A 20,714-nucleotide genomic window follows, 5' to 3' on the forward strand; every position below is an offset into this window, starting at 1 on the left:
GGATTCCTTAATTGACCATGATGAAAAGCCCAGGGAATTGGATGTCCTTTCTCGTGGCCAGTGTGATTTATGGGACAATCACCAGGGATGTCTGGAGCAGAGGGTTATCTGTGCAGACACTCACTCCCAGCCACACAATGTGTTCCTCACCCTGACGCGGTTATCGTTTCATGTCCAGAAGGGAGGCCCGCGGCTGGGGAGCAGAGGGGGGAGGGGGCCTGATCACTTCCTTTGAAAGATGGAAACGCAGAACCTCGCACAGAGGTTCTTCAGCTGAACTTAGAGGAGGGATCAGACCTCCCGCATTAGTGCTGGGTGGCTCAGAATACACCCAAGGGCATGGTTCCCCCCCTGCTGATTCCCAAGGTACTTTAAGATCTAATGGAGTCACTGATCCAAAGGACCCTAAGCAGGAGGGTGGCAGAGGGGGGAATCTCATCAGGTCTGCCAATATCCGTGTTCTAGAAAGTTGGGGCAGCAGGTGGAGTGATGACCAGTAGCCTTGGCTGCTCCATCCCAAGGCCAAGGCTATCCCCATCATTCCTGAGGGATGTGCCTGGCTCTGGACACTTCTGTCTGTGATGGGGCCCCTGCCCCTGACTCAGTCAGGACACGCACATGAATACTCCGTCACACTCATGCCTGGCATTGAGCAACCCTGGAAGAAAAAAAAAAAAATCCTGATTGAAACCAGACCGCCTGCATGTCTACGTCCACCGATGCTTTCAAGCACATTTATTCACGTATGCACAAACAAGCAAGCACGCACGCATGCTTAACAACCAGACGCAAACGCGCCCACCATGCGGTGAGCTCATGCCTAGCATGGACACATCAGCCAGACCCCACCCAAATGCGTCACCCGTAAACCTGCATGCAGCTCACACACACACACGTACACAGACACATCACATGGCCGCTTTGTACCTGTTGTATGTGTGCAAGTCACAGACACTCGCAAAGCAGCCAGAATGCCTGGCTCTCTGCTAGCCAGCAGACTGGTCCAGAGGTGGTGGGGGGTGAGCCGGGGTAGTGGTGACAGGAGCGTTTCCTTCACCCCCTGAGTTTTCTCATGGTCCAAGCAGAGAAGGAAAGCTGTGTGTCTGACGCTGAAGCCGGAATCCCCTTCTCTGCCTCTGTACCCCCTTTTCTCGCCGCCATGCCCATGTGGTTTTATGAGCATGGGCATGGGGGGTGGGGGGCTGCTGGAGGGGGTTGAGAGAGTAAAAGCCCCCCACCCTGGGGGGCTCTGAAGGAGATGCTGAAGCAGAGAAAAGAAAAGCTTCCCCCCACCCCGCCCGATACTCCCTGCTTGTTCTCCTTACATCCACTCCCTGGGCTGAGCCCTCCCCAGGGAGACATCACCTCACCAAGGGAGAGGGACCCCGACCAGAGGCCTCCTAAGGGAGGGCAGGGTGAGGTGGGCGGCCGGCTTGGGGGCTGGGGCCCACTTTCTGGAGCCGCTCGGAGCTGCCTCCAGGCCCTCCCCGAGCAGCCTGGGGAGGCCTGCGTCCCCTCTCAGAAGCTCCCAGAAAGTTGGGACAGCCACCGAGGCCGCTGCCACCTCCCGGCTCCTCCCAGAAGGGGGAGGCGGGGGCCCGGTGAGATCAGCGCTCTGTAATGATGCCAATTAGGGCTCATACATCACAACGCGCTGCCTGGTCCTGAGACCCGGCACTGTGGCAGGGGGAGGAGGGCAGAGCGGAGCCCGCCGCCGGGAGAGAGGGATTGAGGCATGTCTGCTGCACAGGGCAGCCGTGGCCTCCTGGGTGGACCAGGTTTATTTATTCCCCCTTTTGGGGTGAGCAGCCTTTGTCTGTTTCTCAGAGGTGGCATCTTGTTCCTCCAAAAAGATTTTCCCATCAGAGCCTGGCTGTGTCCCTGTTCCCTAAAATCTGTAGAATTGATCTCCTGATAGGGCCAAGGGACCCCCAGCTCGGACTCTCAGCTCGTCTTTTTGTGTCTTTCTGCATGTTGCTTTTCTCTCTGCTCACTCTTCACCGCGCTTTGTCCCCTTCCACGGCCGCCGCCTTCTCTTCTCTTCCTTCTGTGTCTCCACTGTATGCGTCACGGGGTTTGGGAGCCGGAGAGGCGTGGGCTTTCATTCACGGCCCCCTCCTCACCAGCTCTGGGACTCAAGTGTTGCACACTTCACTCTCTCACCCCCGAGATGCGTGTGAGGACCCTGGTCTCAAGGGCTGGGTGTGCAGGGGGATGAGTGGCAGGTGAAAGCCAGCTGACCAGACCAGAAATACCCCCCACCCCTGCCTTCTGGGCTCAGGGGCCCCGTATTTAAAGTAAAGAGATTCTAAAGATTGTCCCGGATCTGCCATTCCACCCTGGCCCTCTCTTCAGACTTTGTGACTCGCTTTGATCGAAGAGAATGACAAGACGGCAACAGAAGGGCCCTGATGAACTATATGCACATTTACAAATATCTATATATGCACATATATTTGCATGTATGCATATACATATATGCATTCTGTTTTTATACATACACACGTTTGGAAGGGAGACTTTGGACTGGCTAACAGTAGAGGATATTTTTCAAGAAAGTTGACTCTCGTAAACCATTCAGTGTTCAAGGGTGGACTTGACACTAAGGCAGGGGAATGACCTCCCTAGGGCTCTGCTCAGATTCTGACATGTCCGTTCTTTGTCCATATGAATGAGGACCTTTCTGGAGTCCTGGGGATATCCCATGGGATAAGCTTGGTTTTAAGGAGACTTCAGAATCACTGAGGTCAGGACAGAGAATGAATCAGTCATATTTCCATCATCTTGCCCACCCACAGCTTGAAGGTCAACTGGGGAAGTGCCTGGACCAAGGGCTTCTGTGTACTGACCCTGTCTCTGTTGGTCGTGGTGCCTTCACTGACTCACTGCCTGATTCATGTTTTCATTCCTTTATCTACTTATTCAGTCATTTATTGACCCACTCATTCATTTATGTACCCACTTCCTGCTCTCTGGGATACCTAAATGCCTACTCATCATTCATTCATTGTGCCGTTCATTCATTCACTCATTCATTTCCTCAGCCATCTGTGCAGTTGCTCACTCTTGTCTCTTTCACTCACTTCACAAATGTTTATCGAGTGCTGCCATCCACCATGCCCAGTGCCAGGCTCCGGGCATAGAAAGGGGCATAGATAGCACTGGCCTCATGGAGTTGCAGTCGAGCAGGGAAGAGAACTTTTGGTACAACAGTGACAAAGTCTGTGATGGGGGCCTGTAAGAGGGTTTGGCCTGTCAGGAGTGGAGGTCTTCTCCAAGCAAGGGCACTTGGGTTAAGGTCTGAAAGATCGTTGATTGTCATGCACTAGTTGAAGAGGGGTGGGAAGGATCTTGAAAGCACAGAGGAGGGTGTGAACACAAGCCCTGGGGGGAGGAGAGTGTGGTTAAGACACTGATGTGGCATCCACATGCTCACCCTTCACTCGGCTGATGCCTGCAGAGCAGACCTTGTGTGCCAGGCGCTGCGTTAGGCTCAGAGAGGACGCGACCCCATCCTTACCCTCCTAGGGCATTACTGTAGCTGTGGAGAGGAGGGACGGGGGGTCACGGCCAGTGCTGGAGTGGGATTCACCAACGGCAAATGCTGCTCTCACTCAGCTGCAGAGATCAGGGCAAGCTTCTTGGAGGATCTGAAGCGGGCTTTGAAGAGCTGGTAGCATTTGACCTTGAGAAGGCCGATCAGTGGGACAAGTCAGGAGAAAGGATACACAGGGACAAAAGTTTAGAGGCCGTGACCTGGCAGGTTCCGGTGGAAAACCAAGCGCAGTCCGGTTGGTGGGTGTGTGTGAGGTGGTTCACGGGAGATAAGGTTGAGCAGACCGTGGGAGGCCATGGATGCTGGGCAAAGGGGTGTGTTTTGCACTTTGTCCTGGATGTGGGCCACCCCTGGAAGGGTTTCTGAGTGGAGGAGGAGTAAGACCAAGCTGGGCTCAGGGCCGATGAGCGTGGCGGTGGGTGTCAGCTGCACTGGAGACAAGAGAGTCGTCAGGGAGACCAGACGTGGCCCTCCCGGAGGGGTGGGGGGGTGGTTCTCTCTTTCCCGCTGTCCCTGAAGGTGAGATGGCCCAGACCAGTGGGGCCCAGGGAGCAGTGGGGTCCATTCCAGTGGGGGAGGGGGCGGCCCCTGGCATCAGGAGACAGGGGTTGAGCCGCCACCTCCCTCTCTGCTTCCCGCAGGGTCCGAGTGCACCACCTCCTGCCTGGACCACAACAGCGAGTCCATCGTCCTGCCAGTGAACGTGACCGTCCGCGACATCCCCCACTGGCTGAACCCCACGCGGGTACAGGTGAGTGACTGCGAGGAAAATGACCTCGCTGACCGTGTACACGCCCTGGTCCTGCGCAGTCCCTCTCCGTAGTGAAAGCATCTGATGGCCACACCCACGCTGCGGGGCGGGCACTGGTCCACCGTCATTTCTCCAAGCCTTAAGCATTTAGTCCTTCCCTTCTGGCAGCCCTGTGCCAAGGCTGCTACTCACCGTCCCACTGAATCCTGATGATGGCCAGGGAGTAAGAGGACGAGGCACCTCGCTTACAGATGAGGAGACTGAGGCTCCAAGAACAACTAGGGTGAAGGAGCAGGGAAGACCCCAAAGCTGCGTCTGCCGACGGGAACGTCCTCACTCATCGGGGCAGGCCTCAGGGCTTCTCCGGTAGAAGCTCTTGGACAGTCCGTAGACAGGGTTTCTGGTATCTTTCTCTTACTTCACTTGTGTGGTGGAAAGCAACTCATATGTGATACGGGGGACTGGTAATACTGATTGTGTATGGAGCATCTCCCGTGTTTGTGCACCCAACACTTAGCACACAAGTCGGTTTAGACCTCAGGATGGTCCCGTGGAGTGAGGGCCACCGTCTGCATCCTCTCCTCATGGACACTAGACCTCAGGGGTGGACGGTGGTCCGGTAGGAGGGTTCGACCCCAAGTCTGAGTCCGAGGGCTGTGCTCACCCCACGGTGCCAGGCGTGTGTGGAAGGCCAAGTTCCCCTCAGAACTGGCCAGCCCCATGTTCCTACATGTCACCTGATCAATCAGGGCCCCCAGAGCCGATGTGGACCCCACTTGTGTCCTCCGGGGCAGAGCGATCCCTGGTGCCGTGTGTCAGCTCTGGGCACTGGCTCCGCACACTGGAGGATGTGAGAGATGGAGACGGGGGCGCCGGGAAGATTCAGCTGTGTCTCTCCACCAGCCTTTCTGCTGAGGCACTGGGAGGGCTCCCGTCTGCCCGCCTGCCCGTTGCAGATCCCGCTCGGAGAGCTGGCAGAACCTGATAGCACGCGTACTGTTTCCCAGACGAGCTGAGGGCTCGATGGCGAGGGCTTACTCAGCACTCCACGCTGGCTGACCTGGCCAGCCCCTCTGCTGACCCCGCACCCCAGGGCCTGCCGCCCCTCACTCTTCCTGTCTTCTGCTGCCACCCTCTGTCCATCTCCAACTTAGTGCCCTTTTCCTGCCTCTGTTTTCTTCTTCTTTTTTTTTTAAGAGTTGTGAGTGAAGTTTTATTTGGGGCAAATGAGGACTATAGCCCGGGAGATAGCATCTTAGATAGCTCTGAGAAACTGCTCCCAAGAGGTAAGGGCAAGGTCAGGATAGATGTGGTTTCAACAGAGAACACTCAACCAAGCACATATTTTTGCAGAAGATCCCACTAATGGGACCCTCATGAAGGGTCCACTTGTCAAGAGGAGCAGATGTCACCGCGAAGGATTTTCTGGATATAAGGAGATACAAGAATTGCCTGCGTCTGTTTTCACTGTTTCTCTCTTCCTTCTCCTGAGACCCCTATCACCTCTTTCCGCCTGCTTCCTGCCCACCTTCTTTGCCTCCATCTCTGTTGTCCTATCTGTCTGTGTCTCTCTGCTTGACTCTCCCACATAAACCAAGAGCCCACTGTTTCCCTGAGCTGGTGTGCCTTCATCCATTTTTCACACTCAGCATGCTTTCCCCCACTCCCCACCCAGAGCCCCACATAGGATCTCACTGAGCATCCCGTATGCACACCCAGGTGCCCACACAGAGGCCATACGTCAGTCTCAAGGCAGATGGAGATCATCAACACACGCCCCTCACTGTACAGATGGAGAAACAGGATCAGAGAGGGAGGGGGCTGGGCCAGGGTCACACAGGAAGCAGCGCCAGGATCTTGACTGGGAGCTCGTTCTATGCCACCCCACCCTCCCTCAGCACCCTTCCCCCACCACCTCCCATGCACCAAAGGCAGGGGGCCTGCCTCTACACACAGCGGACACCAGAGACCTCTCTCACATCCCAGGGCCGGAGGTCTTCTTGGTCTGGGACCCAGACCAGGGCCCCCCACCCCTCTGCCCGTCGACTGAATTCCACCCTCCCCTCCATGAGCCCCGGGCACTAAAGAGTTCAGTTATAATTCACGGTGAAATAAATCCAGGGATTTGAAAGTCTGCAAAGCCCCCCTCCTCAGTCGCCCACCCGCTGCCTGCCCACCCCCACCCCCGCCCAGGTCCCTGGTCCGCCGGCCCTTATTGATGCCGGCCTACCTGGAGAGCCGTAACGAGGTTCAGACCTCCACTGGTCTCGGGAGGCCTCATTATCCAGGAGGAAAAAAATGTGGTAGAAAAAGGGAGGAGGGCGAAGGGCAGAGATTGATGATTTCCAGGAATCGGGCAGAGACGCCGGCCTCCGCTGCACCCTTGCCCCCGGTGTGGCGAGAGCCGCAGACACAGCTGCGGGGCCGGCGGGGCTGGGCGGGAGCTGGCCCGGTCGCCCCTCTGCTCTCAGAGGATTTGCCCTGAGCACCAGCGTGGGGTGGCAAAGGGGCACGGCTCTGTGCCAATCACTGTCACGATTGTCCCCGTGTAAGAGAGTGAGAGCTGAGCCCTGACGTAACGAACACCCGCTGTGAATCCGGCATTGGATCAGACACCTTCCTGGCTTCATTTGCACTCCTGCCCCCACCACACACACACACACACACACACACACACACACACACACACACACACACACACAACACAGGAGGTAGGAATTAGTCTCCCTTTCTTCCAGTAGAAGAAATGGCATCTCATACGTAGAAACCTTCTCCCTAGAAGGAACCGAAGAGAGATCCGGGTCCATCTGATGCTGCTGTTAACTCTAGCTGCCTACAGCCTCCATGGTAATAAAAATAAAGGGGAAATGTTTACCATCGCCTAAGTAGCTGACAGCCAGGTCTCCCCACAGACGCACCCTCTGACGTGTAGCACTTGCCCATTGCCGTGGTGTAAATATTCCCACCACAGCAGGCTGCTGGCGCTCCAAGTGACTGTCGCTGAACACAAGTCATAGGAGATGGGCGCCGTGGCCTCTCATGAGCCCCTGGGAGCCAGCTGCAGCCCACCCTGGGCACTCACCACATAGCAGGCTCTGCTTTAAGCATTAGACACAGGTTGGCACATGTGACAAGAACGAGGATCACCTAGGTAACTTGGAATATCGACTCTGAGCTCATGTGCAGGGTGAGGGGCCTTTGTGAAGGCAGGCCCATGCTCAGCGTGTTGACCCTGGCGTGCCCTTTGGGGCCCAGGGCACAGCAGATGCCCTTGTTTGCAGTGGCTGAGTCAAGGGACCAAGGTTCAAGTCTGAGCCCCGGCGGCTGCTTGCTGCATGTGCCAGAGTTTCCCCTTCTGTGAAACGTGAGCTTGACTGAAATCAAGAGTCACAGACTCAACAACCGATGGGAACCAGGCAGGTGGGATCAATGGGCGAAGCAGGCCAAGTGTGTTGCTTTGTATTCTAAATACTGAAGTGTCGTAACTGTATTGGTGTAAATACATCAGACAGAAAGATTAAAATAAAACAAATGCCCATGCATATGCTACCCAAGCTAAGAAATAAGTTATCACAAATGCAGTCACTTTCATACTGAGATAAAGCTTGCATGCTAATCTCAAGCATAAGGCTTGGTCAGTTTGCTGTGTCCACTCCTGAGGTCCAGATCGGGGTGGGGACCTTTACAGCTTTTCAGACAGTCCTCCCCTTTCCACGCCAGGCAGCGCCTCCTCCGCCAAGGTCTCTTCTGTTGGTTTTGCTTACTTTTGAACTTCATGTAGCTGGAATCTTAGCATATATATCCAGAGAAATGCTTGCGTAGCCATATGTTTTACCTTCAGAGAAAAACACGCTGTCCTTTTCCTTTCTTTCAAGTTCTCCCCCTTTTCAAGCCTCTTCACACACACGCACTGTGGAAAGCAGTGAAGATACAGAGAAACCTTCCTCTAATGTAATCAATAGGACAGTGCAAACTCTCTGTGATGGATGGAAATACACCTCGGGCTTAAGGCTGGAGAGGCTGCAGGGAACGGTGGGGACTGTGGTCAACCCTGGCTGCCAACGGGGGAGCCGCCAGCTGACAGTGACAGCGTGGAAACGTGGGCCCGGTGTGGCCAGATTGTCCCTGTTTCCTTGGGTACAAGAAATCTGAAGTCTTTAAAATGTGAAGTCTGTCATTTTTTAAATATGGGCAACTACTTTTGACTTTGAGCACTTTGTGCGCCACGCCAGACACTTCTGTGGGCTGTGTAGCCTGGGAGCTGTTGGCTTGCCACCTCTGGATGAGACACTCTTCCAGGCTGGAATTCCAGAATTCAGGGGGCAGCCCCTCCTGCGTCAGCCCCCAAGGAGCACCTCCCGTCTGCCCTGCAGTCCCCCTGCTTAGAGTGCTGAGAAAGCTCCCCGGTAGGAAGTGCAGCTCACAACCTCAGAGGGGCGTAATGCCTCTGGGTAGCGAGGATCACCCCATCGACTCAAGGGACGTGAGTTTGAGCAAACTCCAGGAGATGGTGAAGGACAGGGCAGCCTGGCGTGGTGGGGTCACCAAGAGTCCAGCACGGCTGCGCAACTGAACAACAACAACAGCTGGGATCTTGGCTTCTTTAAGAGCTTCTGGAAAAAGGATGGAAGGGAGGAAAGAGAAGAGAAGAGAGAGGAAAGGAGGGCTGAGGAGGAGAGAGGGAGTCAAGGGAAGGGAAAGCACCGCGTACTGGCCCTCTGTTGTGACATGCGGGCGCTTTTTGTGAGGAATTCACTACACTCCGGTGAGATCAGTGTTATCACCACTTTACAGAAGAAGAAGCTGAGGTTCTCAGAGGTTGTCACTGCCCAAGGCACGTGACTTGTGTGATGGAATCAGGATTAGCACCCAGGACTAAGGCGGAGGCATTCTGTCCTACGAGACAACCACCTTACGTGCTATAAGCAATAAACAAGCGCAACACATCAGACAAAGGATGCACAATTCATTCCTTGAAGAGAAGGCATCAGACTCTAAAGACCAGGGGTAGAATGGTTCTGAGTGAAGAGAGTCCAGTGTGTGTTTGTTCTGGGTGAAGACAAAGTCCAGTCTACCCAGTGCGTAGAAGGGGACATCCTGTGCCCTGCGGGGGAAGCCCGGAGGTGGGGAGATGTGTTCCGAAACCAGCAATGTCTCCTTCACTCTGGGATGCACTTATACAGTCCCTCATTTGGTCATTTATTCATTAACTCTTTCAACGAACATAGATTGGGTACCTCAAAATGGAAGGCATTCTTCAAATGAGGGATACAGGGTGGAAAATACCTAGGTTTAGGAGGAAAAAAAAAAAAAAAACATGCAGAAGAAAGCCAGAAGCTCAGTAACTGATAATAAAGGGAAAACAAACAACTTCTGCAGCAGACCCACAGAAGGTCCTATAAATAAGGAAAAATAAAGGAGAAAGGAGGACTTGTCCCAGAAGACCTCAGAGCGCGTGTCAGGGTCTGGGCTTAGAACAAGGAGGTTCTTCTAAGACTCTTTCTCACGTCTTTGGCTCTGCTTGGGTCTGTCTTCTCTGCAGTTCAGCTTTTAAACACTCTGCTTCTGCTGCATTTGTCTCAAAGCCCCTCCGTCTTTCTGAACCTTGGTCTTCCCATCTGTCAAAAGAGATTTTAGCTTACCGGTTTGGGAGCTAGAGGGTTTTGAAGGAGAATATAGTTTTCAAATTATAGATCTGGAAATAGGACAGATATGAGTTTAATTCCTGACCGTCGTTACCTATGCGTATGAGTTGGGGCAGGTTATTTAACTTCTCTGTACCTCAGTTTCCCCTTGTGTAAACCAGCATCAAAAATTGTGCATAAATACTGTATGATATCACTTATATGTGAAATCTAGAACCCATAGAGATGAATCTATATACAGAAAAGAAACAGACTCACAGATATAGAAAAAAAACTTATGAAAGGGGAGAGGGAGGGAGGCAAGGACATATAGGAGTATGAGGTTAACAGGTACAAACCACTATATATAAAATAAATCAGCAATAAGGATTTAGTATATAGCACAGGGAATTATGAGGCGGGAATGGCAACCCACTCAGTGTTCTTGCCTGGAGAATCCCATGGACAGAGGAGCCTGGTGGACTACAGTCCACAGGGTCGCAAAGAGTCAGACACGACTCAAGCGACTTCACACAAGCTCACAGGGAGTTACACTCAATATAATAACCTATATTAGAATATAATCTGAAAAGATAACTGAATCATTTTGCTGTACGCTTGAAAAAAGCACCTATGTCATATATATTATATATATGGACCTATATCATAGTTATGGTAAATGTTAAAGGAAATGAAAATTTTGAGCACAAGGCTTGGAGCATAACATGTGCTTAGTAGAGAGTTTTGTGTTGAGGAGGCGAGGGAAAATCGCGATGGAGCTGTTAGTGGTCCTGTGATGATGATATGGTGATGGGGCCATTGATGCTGATGGTGGGAGTGGGATGCTATGGTGAAGATGATGGTGCTGGTGTTACGGATGATGGTGGTGGTGATGGTCATTGCAGCCGAGAAGAAGAGACAGTCTGTTCTTCCTACGTAGCAAGGCAGGAAAGAAAGCTGTCTTACAGAGCCTAGTCTGAAAGGGCTCTGACTGGCATCAAGAGGAGCAAGGCTGACCTCTGTGGGGACCCATCTGGGATCTCCCAGCACATGGTGTAAACAGCCTAGTCTTTCCTTCAGCTCCTGCTGCCTCTCCCCTTTCCCAGTCCTCCTGGCAGACAGAGGGGCCCTGTCGGGAGACAGGTGGGGCGTGCAGCCCTGAGGAATAGTGGAAAATCCAGAAGACTTGGAAACATAAATAGGCTCATGCAGATAGTATAAAAGTCCTTTTTCTGAACTCACGTCAGGTAAACCTCAACTGACAGAAACTTGTACAACCACACCGAGACACTCCCACGGATGGATTAAATTAGGGCTCAAATAAACAGGGGGTGGGGATGGGCATCGAATCCCTTGCGGAGCCTGACCCTGCTGTTTTCTACTACTTGAGTTCAGTTCAGTCGCTCAGTCATGTCCAACTCTTTGCGCTTATTTTTTCGAATGTTGAACCATAGCCTAAATGCTCCTCCGACATCCCTGCATGTTGGCCGGGAACAGACGCTCAGACCCAGGGATGGAAGTCTTTTAACCCAGGGATGGGTTAAAACTTGCCAGATGATGAAAGCAGGTGGTCCCCTCCACTTCTGGCCCCCAGGGTTAGGAAGCAGAGGGGTGAGAAAGTAGCTGAGCTGGAAGGAAGGGACTAGACTTCTCACATTTCCTTCACTGGATCAACATGCATTTGTTTGCTGGGCTCCATCCTGAACCTCGGGGGTGGGGATGGGGGCAGGCAGAGATGTCTAAAACCAGGGCCTGCCCTCCTACCCGCAGCTGTTACTCCTGGATTAACCATTTCCACATACTTTCTCTTACTGCATCTTCACAACAAGCCTGTGACATTTTCAGGACCCATTTTGCAGATGGGAAAACCTAACCTCAGAGTGGAAATTTTAAGCCAGAAGTGCGACCATATCTGTCATGCCTCAGTGCTCAATCTTTCCCACACATCACCTTGTGTTTTAGGAGAAGGCAGACAGTGTCAACAGAGGCAGGAGGGGCTAAAGAGTAGATTTCACATTGTCAGACTGTGGTTGGCAGATCCTAAGTTAGGTTGTTTGTCCAAGATCTGTAATTAATTCAGTGCACATTAAACTGGTCCTCTAAGCTAGACACTCTGCTGGGCTTTGCAAATGCTTTTCTGCTGCTCTGGAAGAAAAAGTGAAATTATTAGTTGCTCAGCCTTGTCTGACTCTTTGCAACCATATGGACTGTAGCCCACCAGGCTCCTTTGTTCATGAAATTCTCCAGAGAATACTGGAGTGGGTAGCCATTCTCTTCTCCATAGGATCTTCCCGACCCCAGGATCAAACTTGTGTCTCCCACATTGAAGACAGATTCTTTACTGTCTGAGCCTCCAGAGGAGCCCAGGAAGACAAGTAAAGAAAACAAGTGTCCCATGGTAAAATCACCTCTATTTTGAGATGGATCCATTCATAAATAACATAAATATTGACTGATCATCCTCCATGTACTAGGCACCATTCTAGGCATAGAAGACCCAGGGTGAACCAGAGAAATGGGGCAGAGAAGCAAGGCACCCAGTCCAACCTCAGCCAAATCCTGGAGTCACGTGATTCCACGCTCACCAGGAAACCCAATCACAGCTTTGCTCCCATATAGGTCTGCCCTCGGGGAGAGAATGGGCCGGTCACATGGATTTTCCACAGTCTGACCCTTGTGACTGTTCATTTCTTAATTAAAATTAATCAACTGGCACACTCTGCTTAGCCCTGACCGTGGATGCTTCAGTGGCTTCTCCCTGATGCAGAGTTACCTGTCATGACCAAGCTAAGCATTTGCCTCCAGGTTATTTTGATTAATTTTTTTTAAATAAATCATTGTAGGACCTCCCTGGCGTCCCATGGTCAAGACTCTGTGCTTCCAATACAGGAGGCATAAATATGATCGATATTCGGAAAGCTAAGATCCCAGATGCTGCATGGCATGGCTAAAAGATTAAAACTAGATAAATAGATAAACAAATCACTCATTGTAATCTGGCATGAAAAGTAGGTCGTCTATGGCAGAATAGAAAAGGGAGCTTCTGGGATTGCTACCTCAGCCCCAGTCCTGATGCTGTTTTATTTTCCTAGTTGTGTTTCTCTTTCTTTTTTCACCTCCTTAAAAAAATTACTGTGTTGGATTTTATGTTATGAGTCACCTTAAATCATTCCTAAAAAATATGCTTAGTTTCACATGTTGGTTTCTTCTCTTAACAGCTGTGGAGCTTGGGGAATTTCTTCTCCTTGTGACACAAGATTAATGCCCACCCCCACCCCCTGCATGCTGGTGAGAAATAAATAAGGAAATGAATAAAGTAAATAGCACCATAAGTGCACTCAATACATTTGTATTATAATAATAGCTTTATTAAGGATGGCTATAAGTAAATGTATATACATATACCTTAAGTTCTGCCTGAGGGGATTGGGGAAATCATCACAAAGGAAGGTAGTCCTTTTTTTTTAAATTCTAAATTTATATGCTATTTATTTATTTTATTGGAAGAGAAAGAGGCGACAGAGAATGAGATGGTTTGATGGCATCACCGATTCAGTGGACTTGAGTTTGAGCAAATTCCAGGAGATAATGAAGGACAGCGAAGCTTGGCATGCTGTAGTCCATGGGATTGTGAAGGGTTAGACACGACTTAGCCACTAAACAACAACATAGTTAATTTACAATGTGTTAGTTTCAGATGTACAGCAAAGTGAATAAGTTATACATTCATCCACTTCCCAGGTGGTGCTAAAGGTAAAGAACCCTCCTGCCAATGTAAGAGACATAAGAGATGCAGGCTCTATCCCTGAGTTGGGAAGATCCCCTGAAGGAGGGCATGGCAACCCTCTCCAGTATTCTTGATTGGAGAATTCCATGGACAGAGGAGCCTGGTGGGGTACAGTCCATAGGGTCGCAAAGAATCGGCCACGACTGAAGCGACTTAGCACACCCAGCACTCTTCTTTAGATACTTTCCCCATATAGGCCATTACAGAGAATCGAGGAAGGTAGCCTTGCACAGAAACATAAAAGATAGCTAAAGATTCTCCAGGTGACAAGATGAGGAAGGGCCTGCCGTGGAAGGGAGCAGCAGGGCCAAGGCCACAGAGATAGGAGCGTGGGCGGCCTCGGGAATGGTGGTGGAGGCGGTTTAGTCGCTAAGTCGTGTCCGACTCTTGCAACCCCAAATGGAGAGCTGGCCTGTATGGCGGCAGCAGGTGGAAGCAGAAAGGGTTTTCTGCCTGTCCGGGGTTCCAAACCAAAGGTGCATTCATGCATCCTCCAGCCCACCGCTCTCAAACTGTAGTGTGTATCAGAATCATCTGGGAAAGCTTGTTTTTAAAACACAAGAGTCCCAAGTCCTGGCTTCAGGGATTCAGACCCCCTAGACCCAAGGCAGTGCTGAAGAATCTGCCGTTTCAGCGTGATCCCGTGTGATGATGATTAGGGTGGTCCTCAGCGCCGACTTTGGGCAGCCCAGTTCCATGCCTTGCTCCATCTCCCTGCTGCAGCCACACATTTGGACATGCATGTGCTCACGTGTGCAAGTGCACACATGCACACACACACACACACACACACTCTCTTTCTACCCTTCCTCCTTCCTCCCGCCTGATCCCCGACTCTGTCCATGGGGCAAACCCCAGCCAGGAATTTCCTGAAGTGCCTTTCCGATCACGTCCCCATCCTGCAGGCCTGCGTCTCCTCCTCTCGTATTCCTGCCAGAGAAATACAGAATCACGACCCCTACAGTGAACACAAACATTGTTTTCATCTTGTGGCTCCAGTTCAGGCAGGTACCTGGGCAAATTCTCCATGTAAATGCCAGGGTGAGGTCAGGACTCAGAAGATCCAAGAAGGGTACAGGGGCGTCGAACGCGGTTCCGGTGAAGCGATGGCTCCCTCGCAGCCGCAAACCCGTCTGAACCTCTTTCTCCCTCTCTCTGCAGAGAGTGGTCTGCACGGCTGGTCTCAAGTGGTATCCTCACCCTGCCCTGATTCACTGCGTCAAAGGTTGTGAGGTGAGTTTCTCAGAATGGTCCCACCGTGGTTGTCCCTCTTATTGTTAATCATGGTAACACTTCCTGTGCCTGCTAAGTGCTTTAGATACCCCTTTAACAGACTTCTTGGGTGGGAGTCAGCAGTCCTGTCTTACAGCTCATGAAACTGATGCACAGAGATGGCAACACGCACATTCAGACACACGTCGAGTGGCTCACAGTCAGGATTCCAGACCGGCTGTTTCTGGCTCCATGGAATATTGCCTCTGAAAGGGAGACAGGGAGTGAGCGAGTCCATATTGATTTAGCAGCTGTAATATGCCAGACATTTTACCAGCATGGACTCATTTAACTTTTCAGAACCACATGAGGAAGGTTTCTTTTTTTTTTAATTTCTACTTTTTCTGACACCATTAGCTGCAGATCACGTCCTTCTGCTCCACGTCTGTGTCATTCATGTGTTTATCAACTCCAAAGGAGATAGGGACACCTTATCCCAACCGCTTAGAGCTGGAGGCGGAACAGCTCCTCTGACCCTTCCGTGGAGCCATTCCCTGGAACTTGGCATTTTGGCGCTCTGTCCCTGGGTGTCAGCGATAAGCTTGGGGAGGGGCAGGGCCAGGGTACTTGGCCTGTCACCTGTGTTCTCAAGGGGGTGCTGTCCTTGGAGGTCAGAGACATTCTGTGCACCTCTGTGCCCACCTGAGTCTTTTCAGCTGGCATCAAAAGGAACCCCCAGATCCTGTCCAAGTGGATGTCCACATCTCTGTGGTCCCCTCAGACCCCTCTCAGGAAAAGCCAGGTGGAAAGGACTAGACTGCTCTAGAAAACTTTCTATTTGATGGAATTCTTAAAATGTCACAACCAGAATGCTCTTCTAAGTGATGGGGAGACTGAGACCAAGCTAGCAGACAGGTCTAATGTTTGATGGAATGCCAAACTGGAACGGCTCTTAATGTGATCTAGCCTCCTCGTCTGTTGGGTAGACTGGAAGAGGGCTAGAGGGGGATGGATCGGCCCAAGGTTGCATAGCATAACAGACATAGAGCTAATGCATGAACCCAGGTCTCCTGGCTTCCAGGCCTGTGAATTTTCTCCTCCACCGGCCACTCCTGCCCACAGACCACCCCCTGGCCTGTCAGGGTCACAGCGCAGCCCCCGGGTTGTATTTCTTTCTGTGTATGGGCTAGGGACCTCCTGTGGCATCTTCTTAGGGCACAGGACACTGTAGTTTTTAAGAACTCCCCTTCTCCCAAGATTCAGCAGAAATGGCAAAACCAAAGCCAAGAACCCAAGACAGTGGCATCCTGCCATCTCTCTGGATCGGTCCAGCATTTCAGAAACAGGAAGCTTGGGTTACCTGGGCATGCCTTCTGCTGAGTCGGCAGTTGGGGCGACCAGTGTGACAGCAGAATTCGATCCCTCCTTTGACTCAGCACTAAGGCCTTGGAGACCCTCACCTGCCCGGCTCTGAGCTCTGCCAAGTGATGCTTATCGCCTCTGCCCTTGCAGACGCCCCCTTGTCTCCTTGCCTTCTAATAGCTTGTCTCTTATCTGGGCTGGAAAGTATGCTTAGAAAAGGCACAAATGCTGGGTCCAGGGAGGAGCTATCATCCTGGAATATCTACAGTAGCCGAGATTGATAGGGTTTGGGAACCTTGAGCCGCCTCCCCTCTGCCCCAAGCTGTGTCTAAATTAGTAACTTAATTGCTTGTCTATCAGAGCTTCACCGGGGGCCTATTCTGCGCCCAGCACTGGTCTACGTTCCGAGAGTGCAATGCTTTTAGTCAAGTGAGAACAGTAACTATGCTCTCTTGACTCATCTAGATATCTTCTTAACCTTTCATCCATCCATCCATCCACCCTTTTACTGATCATTTTACAAGATAAACAAGCATTTAAGGAAAATGTACTTGATAAAGGTTTGCTCAAATTGCCAGCATTTTGCTAGGAAATCTAAGATATAAAAATTTGGATGACATACATCCCCTGTCCGTAAGGAACTCACAGTATAGTAAAAGAGATAGTTAAAGAAGAATTCTAAACTGATACACCAAGAACTATAAGCCAAGCAGGTGCAGGAAGCTTCAGAAGCACACGGAATCCCAGGGTTATAGGGAAGGCATTTTGGAAGGGTGACGTTTGGGCTCTATCTTGAAGGATGACTTGTTTGCCCGAACACACTGTTAGTAGAAGTAGCAGCATGAGAAACACCAGAGAGAAACCTCTGGTTGTAGAGCTTCTCACATGTGATTCTCTCTCTATAGAAAGTCTCCCGTCTCCACCCCCTGATTAATTTCCACCATCTGATTAACTCCTACTCTATCTTATGATCTCAGCTGAAACAATCATTTCCTCGGAGACCCCTTCATGGACTTCTCTGATTAGGTCAGACCTTCCTGCTCTTAATTCTAACAGTATCAGGTACCTTTCCTCCCAAGTTCTTATCCAAGTTAAAATCAGCAATTAGATAAGTGATCCCTTGAACAAAGTCTGCCTCCTCACTACAATGTAAGGCCTAGAGGAGGAGGAGCTCTATTGGGTTGCCCCAAAAGTTCATTCAGGTTAGTCTTTAACCTTTTAGGGAAAATCCGAACAACGTTTTGGCCAACCCAATACATCGACTCGTTATTACATCCCCACCCCCCATTTTTTTAAAGTACAATGTGTGACACATAGTAGGTGTTCAACAGACAGGATTGAATAGAAGATGAATAGATAGATGGGTGGGTGGGTGGCTGGATGGATATAGCAGCAGGAAAGGGTACATAGAAAAGAGTAGCTAGTAATGAGACTAGAGATACTTTTCAGTGACCCAATAAAAAAAGAAACACTTTTATTTTATTTTTATTTTATTTTTCTTCCTCCTCTTCTTCTCCAGCTACTCCTTTATCAAGCCAGTTCTTTTTATTTTAGGAAAGGGACATTTGGTTTCTGTGATTAGTCCTTTCTATATGATGCGAGAAAGAACATAGGAAAGAGAGCCCGCAGACAGATCTCCTAAGGCTCAGAAAAGAGCAGAGGGCTTAGCCTTTGCGGCCACTGCCTCTCTGCTCTAACACGAATGTGGTTACTGTGTCCGTTGCGGCAGTCACAGGCAGAATCCACGTGAGTTCACAGCCTTGCGTGTGTGCACACGCCGTTGGGCGCAGCTCTCTCTGCTCTTGGCTCTGTCTTGCTGAGAGCTTTTTTAGACCCTAGTAGGGTGGTGATGAAATGGAATCAGGCCTCAAGAGTTGGTGGCACAAAGACTGTGTGAATCTGGAGCACAGACGCACGAGACAAGGATGCCACGCAGGCTGGCCTCCTTGTGAATTTGGGTCTCCCCAGAGCAAGCCCACAGAAGTCAGGGTGGGAGGGAGAGACCAGTGGGTCACAGAGGTGGTGCTGAGAGGCAGGGGTCTTAGCCAGCTGTTGACATCTTCTTTCTCATCAACAAGTCACTGAGCATCAGAGACCCCCAAGTTGAACTTTAATCAGAGAAGTTTCACTTTGATTTCCTTTCTGTATTAGAGGGTTACACAGGATTACCTCTGATGAGGGGAGGGGTATGTTCATTGCTTTGAGAAAACACTGGTCTAATCCTGCCTCTTTATTTTACCACTGGGAACCCTGAGGCCCAGAGACAATAAGCCACTTAACTGAAAATGACTGAGTAGCCAACCAGGTTAGACAATATGCTAAGTGTTCAGGTGGGAAATGCAAGTGCTAGGGGTTGCAGAGACCCCTGCCTCTGCCCTAAACTGACTGTGGGTTCAGATCAGTAATAACTCTATCATCTTTTCTTCATCTTTCAAGCATCACAGAGTTGGAGAAACACGGGGAAGAAAAGAGAGAAATCGGCATATTCTAGATATAACCTAGAAGGGTAAAGAAAAATGAGATGTCAGCTTAGATTGAAATCTCTTCTCTGCCTCTGCCAGTTTGCTCATGGCCAAGTCCCTTTCTTGCTCTGAGCCCCAAGGTCTTAATGTGTAAAGTGGGAAGAGCAATGCCTACCTCACGTGTTTTTTTTTTGAGAACAAGAGGGAAAACAAACATGGAAGGTGTGTGACGTCCAGTATATCTATACTCTCGTGTTAGAGGAGAATGTGCCCGCAATCACACACCAACCATTGTACCAAATTCCTATGAATTCTTACATTCAGTCTCTATAGTTCTTTGTTAGTTTACATGCAGCTTCCCAGTGTATTTGCATATATATTTATTGTGAATTATGGTTGTCTATATCTACTACCAGGAAAGTAGGGGGAGGGGTTAGATTTTCTTATTTCTCCAAGTGAAAGGAGCCCTGTGCTTCAGGAGGACTAGTGCTTTTGCACACCCAGCATATAAGTGTGTGTCTCCTAGCATAACTGTGGTTGAGTGGGGAAAAAATCTTGGCTAGTTAAGAGTCTTTAAAAATGGCAGACGTGATGATTTGTCCAAAAGGGTGTAGGGATTTGAAGCCAGGTAGGCTGACTCAGAGGTTTGTGAGAAGAAGAGAGACAGCTGAATATTTAGAGAAGCCATTCGCTGCTCACTCCAGGATGCTCATCAGGCCTCCCTTCTACCTGCCTCTCTCCTCACGTACAGCCCTTCATGGGAGACAATTACTGCGATGCCATCAACAACCGAGCCTTCTGCAACTATGACGGTGGAGATTGCTGCGCTTCTACAGTGAAGACCAAAAAGGTAGGTAGGCCAGTGCGCCCCCCTCTGCAGCCGTCTCCAACTCACTGGCCCAGGATCAACCCTGGGTGTTGGACAACCCATTGTCCTGGCTGTGTCAGCATTCCCCTGCGAGTTTCATTGTGTCCTATGGCATTGTATTTTTCATTCTTTTACTCAGTGGTGGTGGTGGTTTAGACGCTGAGTCATGTCTGACTCTTGCGACCCCATGCACTGTAGCCCCTCCAGGCTCCTCTGTCCATGCGATTCTCCAGGCAAGAATACTGGAGTGGGTTGCCATTTCCTTCTCCATGTTACTCAGTAGTTGAGCTCATATCATGTGCTGAGCGCTGAACTAGGTGTGGAGGTTCATGGATGATCTTTGGAGATGAGGTCCCTTAACCTCAAGGCTTAGAGTCAGGTATGGAAGCTGGCAAGTTGAAGAGCGATGCTTTTTAAAGGAAAGGACAGAATTCTCTGAGGATCCAGGCAAAGGGTTGGAGAAGACTCTGTGGCGGGATCTTCATCAACGCACACCACTGAGGGATGAGAAGGGGCAGGGAGGTGGCTAGGAGAAGTGTCTGGGGCAGGAGGCTGGCATGTGAAGTCCTAGAGCGCACAGGTTTAGGGAGTAAGGCTAAAGCCTAGGGGAAGATGGAAGATGAGACGTTCCTGACAAGGTAAGTTGTGCTCTTTAAGCATTTAATAACGTCTTTCATTGTTCACACCTGGAAAATCAGTGGGTGTGGTCTCGGTCACCATTTTCTTCCTTAGCATATTAGGATGTCGAGGAGGTGATTCAAGTATTTACGGTAAAACTGGAGCATCCAGTTAAGATGTGGTGCACCCCCCCCCCCACAGAGGAGTGGCTACCTCCACTTTCCTCCTGGTGAGAGCTGGAACCAGAGTTTGGTGCCTGGGACAAGAGTTGGGAGAGAGGTGACCAATCTGGCCCAGTGTGAGTTAAAAAGTATTCCTGTGATGAATGAGTTCATCGGGAACAGTTTCTATTTTCATGTGCATTTATATTCTAAGCTGAAAAATCATTTGACCTTCTCTCTCATTTTAAAGAGGGGAAACTGTTCTTGGCGGGGGCGGTGCACACTCATGGTCATTTCGGCTACAGAGCCCTCT

The 20,714-nt window shown here is 50.5% G+C and overlaps 1 protein-coding gene across 1 annotated transcript in view; it reads left to right on the forward strand.

The window, feature by feature from the left end:
• The window catches only part of PAPPA (pappalysin 1), a 253,157-nt gene that overhangs the window by 214,994 nt on the left and 17,449 nt on the right, over nt 1-20,714 (forward strand). The window contains exons 19-21 of the mRNA XM_043453579.1: nt 4,198-4,307; nt 14,880-14,951; nt 19,506-19,604. Coding sequence (XP_043309514.1) covers nt 4,198-4,307; nt 14,880-14,951; nt 19,506-19,604 — 281 coding nt within the window. The remainder of the gene's footprint in view (nt 1-4,197; nt 4,308-14,879; nt 14,952-19,505; nt 19,605-20,714) is intronic.

Source organism: Cervus canadensis, chromosome 30 (assembly GCF_019320065.1).
Source record: "Cervus canadensis isolate Bull #8, Minnesota chromosome 30, ASM1932006v1, whole genome shotgun sequence".
Classification (NCBI taxonomy): Eukaryota; Metazoa; Chordata; class Mammalia; order Artiodactyla; family Cervidae; genus Cervus; species Cervus canadensis.